This window comes from Lolium rigidum, chromosome 3 (assembly GCF_022539505.1).
Source record: "Lolium rigidum isolate FL_2022 chromosome 3, APGP_CSIRO_Lrig_0.1, whole genome shotgun sequence".
In the NCBI taxonomy this organism is placed as follows: domain Eukaryota; kingdom Viridiplantae; phylum Streptophyta; class Magnoliopsida; order Poales; family Poaceae; genus Lolium; species Lolium rigidum.
In genome coordinates, this window is record NC_061510.1 from 299,971,206 (window position 1) to 299,982,033 (window position 10,828).

Sequence of the window (10,828 nt, forward strand, 5' to 3'; positions counted from 1 at the left end):
TGTATATCTTTGATTGGTCCAAAGTACTTCCTAATCTGATCTGTTGTGTGATAGCTTATACATAATTGCAAATGACTAACTCAGCTATAAGCCAGAACAAAACCCATCAAATAGAAAAGTCGCATTTCCTGAATTTATTATTTCCTCACTGAACTGTTGTATGTTTGGGTTCTCGTGGATACATTGTTGTTCTTCAATGATCTTTGCTTTATTTTTTCATGTGCCTCTGGAATTTAGAGGTTAGTTCTTGGATGATGTTTTTGCCGAATAGCAACGTCCCCGGACAAGAGCCTGAAGGCATACTGATAGTTTCCCTTTTGTTTTATAGGCTATCACAAATTTTCCTGGCATTTAGAGTGTCGAGGCTTGCTTTGGCCTGCCAAATTTCTGCGGCAGGTATGACATGGATTCTTGACATCGCCAACCTTAGTTATAATCCTATGCAATATAATTGTACATACAAAACCAGCAAGACATGAATTCTAATTTAAGGATAGACATACAAATCGGTGAATCCTCACTTGTCTTCAGCACGTACTTGCTTGCAGTTCATGGCCTAGGAAATATTAACGACAATTGGTACTTCTTAACATAAATTATATACGAATATGTGATAGCTGTAGTTGTACATAGTTGATGTACTGATGTATTTACCATTGCAAAATCTGCGCATCTTTGCTAGTGCTCGTAATGATAAGGCAGTTAATATCTATTGTATTTGTGGCTTACTTTACATTCTCTAATCCTTCAAAAGTATTTCTAGAAAAAACATGGCTGATTCGAGAGGGGAAGAGGGTGATGGTGCATCAGCAACTGATTACATACCTGAACTATGTGAACCTGAATTTCGATGATGATCCTCCTTCGACGTCCCTTGCTAGTTTGTTTGAGGAGAATGAGCAGGTTGAAAAATGCTTGAGGTTATTTATATGAATGCTTTCTTCTCGCAATACTTTTCAGGTATTAAGGGCAATGTTCTAATTACCATTACCATAACAGGGTGCTTCGGGCGAAATTGGGAAATGTTTTAAATACTATAGCGTGATGGATGGGGAGTTAATTCCAGTCTGCCGAGATACTATTGAGATACTATGAAAGATTTTGGGCAATGTATTAATTACTATAGCGTGATGGATGGGGAGTTAATTTGAGTCTGCCGACATACTATTGATAAACTATAAAAGATTTTGGGCAATGTTTTAATTCTATAGCGTGAAATGATTTAGTTACCATAGCTGGTGAGTTAATTTCAGCCGACCGAGATACTATTGGATTCACTGAATATTTGCATACTGAATTGATCCACGAAATTTAGGGGTATATTTAATGAGATGATTTTATGAACGAAATTTAGGGAATTATTAAATGAGATGCTTTATTTAAAATGCAAGTGTTGGGCTATAGTCATTTCAGGAATTTACAACAATTTCTTCTCACTTTAAAATAATTATGATCAAATGCTATAGTCATTGAAAATGATTAATATCAAATGCTAAAATTTTAATTGAACTTCATAATTTTTGTGGGAACATCCACTTTTGCTTTTGTCGATGCTAGAAGGATATTTATATTGTTTGAACAGTTCCAAGTTCCAGGGTGTGTACTTGTGATTTATTTAGTGCACATCTAAACTACTAATTTTGTTGTGACAACTCCATGCAGTGGCACTGGATGTTGATGACCACCAAGTCTGATTGATTCGTGCTAGCAAACTTTTCACATTCACAGGTATGTTTATATTACCGAATACAAAGTATTTTATGTTACCGAATACAGAGTATTTTATGCCATCACCATTCTTTGTTTGCTACTTTCTGTATGCACCTTATGCATATCCTAAGTACTTTTCAAGTTGGAGTTTCTCAGAAACTGGTTAACCACAAAAATAGAATAGAAAACACTTGTATCGTAATAATTGAATGGCCATTACACCGAGAACAAGGTTTGTGACCAAGAATTACAGTGCATTCCGTTCTAATACTAATAATAATTCATGGGCATACATGAGTCTTTGCTGTTGAGGATAAAAGTTGCCTCCTGTGCATGGAATCACAACCTTGTCGGACGTAGGTTTGTATAGAAACCCATCTTCAACCTGAGTCGAACAAACACTCTGATCTGTCTCCTTATGTATTTCAGATTTGGGGTAAGGGTTAGACGATATGACTCCAGATCACCATCAATGCATGGTTTGAAGACAATATGTGACTCGTCTATTGATCTCAAAGCCCCTACAACATATATACATATATAATAAATAAATATTATAATGCACATGTATGCTCAAGATTTAGTGAAGACAACTACACGTAGCTTGTAATATACCTTGCGCCACGCTGTACCGAAGATTTGATGCAGCCAAGGTCCACATATGTTGTTTGGCAAGCCGCCACTGTGTCATGTGACGTGACGTTTGCTTGCCCCATATGCGCAGAGCAAGGTATTGTCCCCTTGTGAAGTACAAGTCATTAGTAAACCCATAGTTAGAAGAATAATAAAACAACCGAAGACTTTTTTTTTATCTTACTTGGTATTCATCAGGAAGACATCTCGGCAAGGGGTTCTACGATTGTTTGAATTGTGAAACATGACAGGGCTGACATGTATGACAATACCCTGAACATCTACAAATGCACGATAGTAAGAACATCAGTAGTTTAATTAGTTAAAATATAAAAAATTATACCTACCTACGATCGATTTGTTTCTAATTCTCGTGGTCACTTCGAAATTGGCGAACCGTGTCGGAAGTTCAGGGATGCGAATGTTAGGGTGAGCAGGACAAATCTCTGTACGAGTGTCCATGTGAATGTAGTAATCTGTTTGTGTGAACAATCCAAATGGTGGTGGAGCCTCAGAAATCTGGAACCCCACCCTTTCGAAATAGTACACCTCACCGACATGAAGCTCAGTGTTGCAACGTTCTGCTAGTTGCCGATACGCTATCGCCTCCATCTTGTCTCCCTTTCAAATTGCAAAAGATAGACACTTATGAAAATATAGCCATTTTGCAAAAGATACCACATTTTGCAATACCAGTAAGTACCACACATTCCTGTTAAAATGGCACCTTTGCACTACTGGGTATGAAAGAATAGATGCATTTCCGTTAAACTTGTATGGGAACCTGGACATCACATAATTATGGGAACCTGGACTAAAATCATTTTATTCTGAAGCTTGGGCGCTGCTATACTACCTTACTCATGGTCCTTATTTGCATCCTATTTTCAAGAAGTCTACTGAACTGCTTTATTTATATTATGAAATGCTCCTTACATCCTAACGAATTGAAAGAAACACATGCAGGTAATGTATGCAGCAAGGAACATTTCCTTACATCCTAACGAATTGAAAGAAACACTTGCAGGTAATGTATGCAGCAAGGAACATTTACATAGCATTGCGAGAAGAAAGTTGTAGCTACTGGATACCAAGAATGCATTAGAGGACTCACATTTGTGTCAGCTAGGATGGCGTGGTAAATAAGATCTCCCATCCGAGTCACTTTAATTCGCGCGGTCACAATTTTCGCGATCGTCACCCAACCATGACCGTACGTGTGCATGTCTTCAACAAATCGGAAACTAACATGCCTGAGAAATAAGAAGAACACATGTATCAGTCAAACTAACAAATGAAATCTTTGATGCAGTATTATAGTGTAGAAAGAAGAAGTTACAAGTGAGGATTCCAGGCGAAGCGAAAGTACGGCCTTGGTGGCATTATTCTCTTCGAGCAGGCGCGTCGGAAGCTAAGTTGTACTGCCATGGTTACTTCGTAAGGTTGAAGATTGGTTGCTAATTTCTAGGCCGGGTCCTGCTTTTGTACATCAAGTATTCTGCCTGGGTGCTATTCACGTTATCATTACCTTATGGGACGATCTTGATTATGGAATGATCTTGATTATGGGGCGAAATTGATTCTGGGCGAGTTTGACTGGGCGTGATTACATTCCTTTTGGGAATTATGGGACGATCTTGATTATGGGGCGAGATTGATTCTGGACGATTTCTGGTGCGAGATTGATTCTGGGCGAGATTGATTCTGGGCACATTCCTTGTGAGCGAGATTAATTCTGGGCACATTCCTTCTGGGCGAGATTGATTCTGGGCGAGATTACATATGTTCTGCGATTTCTGGTGCGGCCCATTCGGTGCGGCCTATTTGGGTGACGACCAAAACTGGTTGTAGTGAGATGTAGGCAGAATAGGGAACATGTTCCTCCTTTTTAAATAGTGTAGAAGTACTGTACCTATAATGTTGAGGTTTATCTTCTTCAGGTATGTTGTTATTTTGCTGATGTTGTGTTTGCGGCGTCAGTGGCGAGGTACACGGCGAGCTGCTATGTCCGCGGCGTCGGTGGCGAGGAGCACAGTGCGCTGGTGGGACTGAGTTCAGGTGACATGCATACAGCATGTCACGCTGCAACATGCACCCTCTCAGATGCCATCCAATCCTCATCCAAAGGCCCAGAATGATCCAAGGCAAAAAGATCCCAAAATTTAGATTGCTTCAAATTAAACGTTTTAAACAGTATAAACAGCACAGAACATTTACTCAAGAGTTTTGAACATTGCATAAAACAATATTTCTGAATATTATGTACTACAAATAGTATACTGTGAACAGTACGTACTACAAACAGTATACTTTACCAGATCTGCATATGTTAATTTGAGACATTTCTAAACAGTAAAACAGCAGTAATTTAACAATACAAATTCGGTACCACTTGCTTGTACACTTAGGCCACAAAATAATATAGTTAACCCCATACCAGAACAGATTAGGCCACAAAACGGCCATTTCAAATTCTCCACGAAATGACCATTTCACTTGTACACTTAGGCCACAAAATATAGTTAACCCCATACTACTATAGTTAACTATGTCCAAAATACTATCTAATAAGTTCCATGCTAGATCAGATAATGTTCATCATCAGCACCATGTACAAAATATTATGTAACAGGTTCCATGCTAGAACAAATTATCAAGGTTAGCCGTCAAGAGCTGGGTGAAGCTCGTAATATTATTGCGCTCTTGAAGCACCAAATTTACTTCTTTGTTGTTGTCATACTTCTCCACTCCTACTTGAGGATGCACACCATCTTTTTTCTTTTTTTGCACACCATCCTTCTTCTTTTGTGGCTGAGAACAAAAATTACTGTGATTAGTTCTTTTGTTATTGCTAATGAAGAAATTAGTTTACAAATGAGCAATAAGAACATATCATGTACCAATTGCAACATACCTTCTCTCCCTGTTTTGTTGGCCCTTTAGTTACTCTGTGCTTCCCCTTGAGTAACTTGTCCAACCAAGTTTTCTTCCTCCTTAAGTTCTTTGCCGGAACCTCTTTTTTCTTCAGCCGTGCAGATCTAAGCATCTCATCTACTTGCTGCACATTTGGGTCAACATTCTCTTTGTCTTTACATAGTTCATTCATGGCACTAGTGGATGCATTGAGTAAATCATGTATATGCGGAGCAACGGAATCAAGTGCATTATCCAATAGAAAACAACATTGTGGAGAGTTGGCTGCCTGTTGTGCTATTTTGTGAAATTTATGAGACAAATCCTTGTATCGAAGTTCAGCTTCCATTTTTGGATTTTCTACCACGGTGTTTCCTTCTCTATCTTGTATACTTCCATTGCGAGCTTCTCTAGTCCACCTTTTCAAGACATAATGTGCCGGCAATGTCTTTATGTTCATCAAATCAAGCACTTTTAGACCATGGGCACACAAGATTCCTGTCCTATTGAACATCCCGCAACTACATGAAACCGTTTTGGTCAAAGGATCACCTATCACCATGCGCTCCTCCTCAAACTGTAATTCTCCATGCAACCTCGCAATAGCGACAGCAAATTTGTTATTTCCATCCAATGCTCTACAACATGCAGCCATTGATCTTTCATACTCACCTTGGAAAGCCTCAAAAATAATCGGAGTGTATACTTCGCTTGCTTCCACCAACATAGGAGTCTTCATCTTAATTATTGGTATATACTTTATTGCATCAAATTCAGATTCTACTTCAGCTCTTCTTTTTACTACCACTGTCCTCTCAAAATGCATCAAGAATCGAAGAATATGAAAACCTGATTTCAAATGATTTTTCAATGCATTGTTGAAGCTCTCACTTAATTGTGTGCTTCTCACTCCCAAGCTAAAGACATCTCTCATATAACATTCAGCCCATTTTTCTTTCACCTTGTAGATACTATCTAACCAACTTTGCTTATGCACTTTGAGCCTCATATTGGCAAACGCTTCTTCAAATGCAACCTTGTCTTCAAAGCCATACATACAAGCACCAAAATCTGTGAGAATATGAGGCTCTTTTTCTTCATCCTCCACTTCATCTCTCTCTTCTACTTCATCTTTTTCTCCGCCCTTCACGGAAGTTAAGTGCTTGACAGCATTTTGCATTATATGAAAGGTGCACAATCCATGATATGATTCTGTGAAGACCTTTTCTATGGCTTTTCCCATTGCAGCATCTTGATCTGTATAGATTGTTCTAGGCTGCCTTCCATTATGTGCGGCTAGAAAAGTCTCAAAGAGCCATATAAAGGAGTCACGTGTTTCATCGAACATCAAGGCAGCACCAAAAATGGTTGTTTTTCTGAACTGGTTCAGCCCAAGAAAAATACCAAATGGCCTATACTCTTTGTTTGTGCCAAATGTAGTGTCAAATGTGACAACATCGCCAAAGTGTGCATAGTCAAGTAGCATTTTAGCATCAACCCAGAATATGTTGGCTATATGCTCCTCACTATCCAACTGCAAATGGTATTTGAATGCTGCATTCTCAGCCTGCTTGTCACGAAAATACTTCAACATACTTCCAGCCTGTCCATAAGCCAACTCCCGCTGCCGCTTGCTTCGCAAATGGTTCTTTTGGTCACTGCAAGTGTAACTAAGGTTACCACCAACTCGACGACAAGCAAACTCATGTGCAGCTTTTGGCATAATTCCAGAATCATCGGCTGTTTCTATCTCGAAAGCTTGCAGTTCTGAAATCTTCCTTTGTGATGCCAACAAGTGGCGGGTCTGTGGCAATTGAAGGCGGTGATTGTGTTCCAAATCAACTTCGGTGACTTCAAAATGTTTGGCAACTCGATCATATGTAACAATCATATGAGCCTTGCAATTGGTTCTTGTTTCAGCTCTAATACGCTTTGGCTCATGATCTGTTTGGTTTTTCCTTCGATGGCCTTCATTGGAACAAACAAACCAGCGCGAAGTAATCACTCCATCACTTCTGCTTTTGATGGTGGATCTTTTCCTCACATCAAACCCGACGTGACCCCCATAATCTACCCAAAACTCCCAAGCCTCTTCCGAATCTCTGAACCTCATACCAACTTTGGGTGTCCTCTTTCCAATTTCTTCCATTGCACAACATTCAATTCTGGCAAATGAAAACAAAGTATATAAATTAGTGGACTGCAATCTGAGTAAATAGCTTGCTGTTGCATTCACAAACTAACTTAAAACAAAACAAAACAACAGCTAACATCAATACTTTGGTGTTGCATTCACTAGTATCTTTGAACAACTGCACTGATTTTGTGCTAATATAATTGGAATAAATAAACTGATATACAGAGTACATGACTTCTTTACTAACTGCACCCTAGCTAGTACATACTATATTCTTAGTCCGGAGATGAATATAGTGTCAGAATATAGTGTGCTGGAGATGAATACTATATTCTTAGGCCGGACACCCTCATTCTTATTTTCAGTATCAGAATATAGTGTGCTGGAGATGAATACTCATATTTGCGCATGCTGTCAAAAAGATCTGAATGTTCCTGCAGATTGCAAATGCTCGACCCTATCTGCACATGTAACAATAGTAACTGATTCCCAGCTAGTACATACTATATTCTTAGTCCGGAGGAAATACTTAAATTAGAGATTAGAGAGAGAAATATCCATATTCATGGCATTGTATTATGCTCAAATAATATAGATTTTTTTCTTCTAAAATTAGAACTCCTAACAGTTAAGATGATGCTAGCATATGTACCAAATGTTTTAGCGTTACTATATACCCTGATTCAGACCCATTTGGTGCCGAGTCCTAAAAAAAATTTACATGTATAATCCACAAACTGTGATATGAACTATTTTTTTGTCTAATTCCACTTGAATACATTAATATGGACCAGAGGTCAACTACCAATTCCATCAAATTGCTCAAAGAACAGCAGCAAAAGAATCTAAAGAAAAAATGAGAGAGAACCTGATACAGACTAGTGCCCTATTCCTCCGCGATGGCCCGGTTCAATGGCGGCGTGGTGCCGCCTCTCCTCCGCGGCGGCGGCGCGGTGGTGAGTCTCCTCCGTGGCGGGGGAGCTCCGCAGCGGGCAGCGGCGACGCCGGGATCGGCAGCGGCGGCGCTCGTCGGCGGCGGGATCGGCAGCGGACTGAGTTCGGCCGAGCCGGGATCGGCAGCGGCGGCGCTCGGGCGGCGGCGGGTCGGCGGCGGGTCGGCAGCGGGGCGCTCGGCGTCCGCGGGGATCGGCAGCGGCGGCGGCGGCCTCGGACCTGGCGCGAAGCCTCCGTTTTCCCCGCTCGATTTCTTCGCGAAACTGGAACATGCGCGCCTGGGTTCGTGTTGACTTTCTCTCCTTTTTGCCTTGGATCATTTTTAGCCTTTGGATGAGTATTGGATGGCATCTGGGAGGGTGCATGTTCCAGCGTGACATGCTGTATGCATGTCACCTGAACTCAGTCCGCGCTGGTGATGCTACTGCTGCAGACGACGAGCGGCATCACAGCGAGCTAGTGATCTGGATTCTGCAGATTCCATCACCGCCAATGCGACGGCGAGCCTGAGAACCGTGGTGTGGCCGTATGCGTACAATCGCAAGTGGCCTCGTCTGACGAGATGCTCTGTGGTGCTCGTCGTCATTGCAGGCTGTCCTGAGGGACTAGTTGTTGGAGGACCTGTGCGACCTGGAAGTTGAGCTCTAGAGGCATGTCATGGTGGCGGTGAAGTCTAGGGCGAGGGTGCCCCCTGATGTTCTCGGGGAAGCTCTGAGTCTTACACCACCAGTGGACAGGTGCTGCGATACGCCGGCAACACACGACGATGCATTATTTGCCTGACATAATACGTAAGATTGATGTATGCATATGTTTGCACGCTTCTGTATTAATTTGTATTGCTGAACTTTTCCTTGAAAATTCTGTATTAATTTGTATCATTGAGCTTCCTTGAATTATTATTTTTTATTAATTTGCATCCTTGGATTTCCTAATCTTTATGAGAAAACGTTCTATTTTATCTCCTGGAATTAGCAATACATTGTATGAAAAAAGAAAGGGAATGATTTTTACTGTATTATGATCTATTTTCGGATTTTGTAGTTTTCCCTCCGTTCCTTTCCATTCCCCTCTTTTTGGTATCCAAATGGCACGATAGAATGGATGCGTTTTGCCTCTCATGGGAAGGGTTCCCGAGCGAACAGGGAAATCTGCGTAGGGAATTTGGTTCCCTGTGTGTTTTGGCCCTCGTAACCAAACAAGCCCTCAGGAAGGGTTAACTGTCAAGCTAAGAGCTGATGGACCAAACGGATGCCTCCAGTCCTCCACTGATAATGATAGCATGATCTTCGAAGGGCATCTCTAGCGGCGCGACGCAAACGGAAGCTGAGCGACCGTTTGTGTCCGGCGTGACCGGAAATGCGTCTGGCACTACCTCCAACGGAGCGACGCATAGTGACCGGGCCGTCCGCGGAGACGCAAACCTGGTCCAAATATGTGTCAGGTTTGCGTCTCCGCGGATGCTCGGCGGTCACGGAGTGCATCCGGGTGTCGTTGCCTATTCGATGGTGCCTCGGAGGAGGGATCCTCATGAGGGGAGAAGAAGTAGGGGTCATAGGACGGAGTGCACACGGGACGGTGGTATGCCATTTACCCAGCATCGGAACACCTGCTCGATGACAGGGCCTACTGCTGCTTGTCTGGAATTATCTGGGCGCTTTCGCGTTGTTACAATGAGTTGTGGTTGTGCCTCTAGGGCTCCCGGGATCCGGCTTATAAAGGCGCACGGATCTAGGGTTTACACGGAGAGTCCTAGCCGGAATACAAGTTGCCTAACTACGGTACAAAGTCTTGCCGTGTACGTCAAGTATCCGCCTTCCCCTAAGTACGTGCTGGATCCGGATACTTCATGGGCCTTCATGGATCCGGCCTCCTCCGTAGGTCGGTTAGGATCCGGCTTCCTGCTCCTGGGCTGGACTTCATCATTCAGGATCTACAGCAACTGGGCCGCCCGATGGGCCACATGCCTCATCACCATCTGTGGGCCACCCGGGCTTGCCGGATCTAGGCCATGCCGTTGATATACCCATAAAGTATACCCACAACAGTAGCCCCCGAAGTTCTCCAAGATTCATCATTCCTCCGACTTCATTCAGCTCGGATCCGAAGAGAATCTTGAAGAGCTTCAAAACTTTTACTTGTTTCCGGCTTCATCTGCTCGGAAATCTTCTTGTCTTCTGAATTGGTAATGCAACGGAGATTCCACTTTTCCTGCGCACAACTTTCTCTTTTCCCGCGCTAAATTTTCGGAGATGCGAATCTTTAGCAGGAAATTTCGGGAGCACACAGTTAAGTTACCTCCACGTCGTTTTACCGCTTTTGACCTAAGACATGTGTCAATCATCTGACGGTGTGACCGTTCCGTTTCCACCGTTGGATCCGAATCACGAATCTCCACGCGAGGTCTATAAATACCCCTAAGCACGGTAACTTTGCATTCTTTCACCGCATCCTCACCGCATCATCTTCCTCCTCGCGCCG

General features: G+C 42.3%; 1 protein-coding gene across 2 annotated transcripts; it reads right to left on the bottom strand.

Moving 5' to 3' along the window:
- Positions 1 to 4,653: 4,653 nt before the first annotated feature.
- Positions 4,654 to 8,333, bottom strand: LOC124699746 (protein FAR1-RELATED SEQUENCE 5-like). Of its 2 annotated transcripts, XM_047231994.1 has the most exons (3): positions 8,262 to 8,333; positions 5,258 to 7,421; positions 4,654 to 5,154 (listed from the first exon to the last, which is right to left on the bottom strand). In XM_047231994.1, the coding sequence occupies exons 2-3, from the start codon at positions 7,403 to 7,405 to the stop codon at positions 4,984 to 4,986; spliced, it is 2,319 nt and encodes a 772-aa protein (XP_047087950.1). In that variant the 5' UTR covers positions 7,406 to 7,421; positions 8,262 to 8,333; the 3' UTR covers positions 4,654 to 4,983. The 2 variants fall into 2 exon arrangements, with proteins under 2 accessions (XP_047087950.1, XP_047087951.1); XM_047231995.1 differs by lacking the exons at positions 4,654 to 5,154; positions 8,262 to 8,333 and having other exon boundaries at positions 5,798 to 5,833; positions 5,929 to 7,487.
- Between the last annotated feature and the right edge of the window lie 2,495 nt (positions 8,334 to 10,828).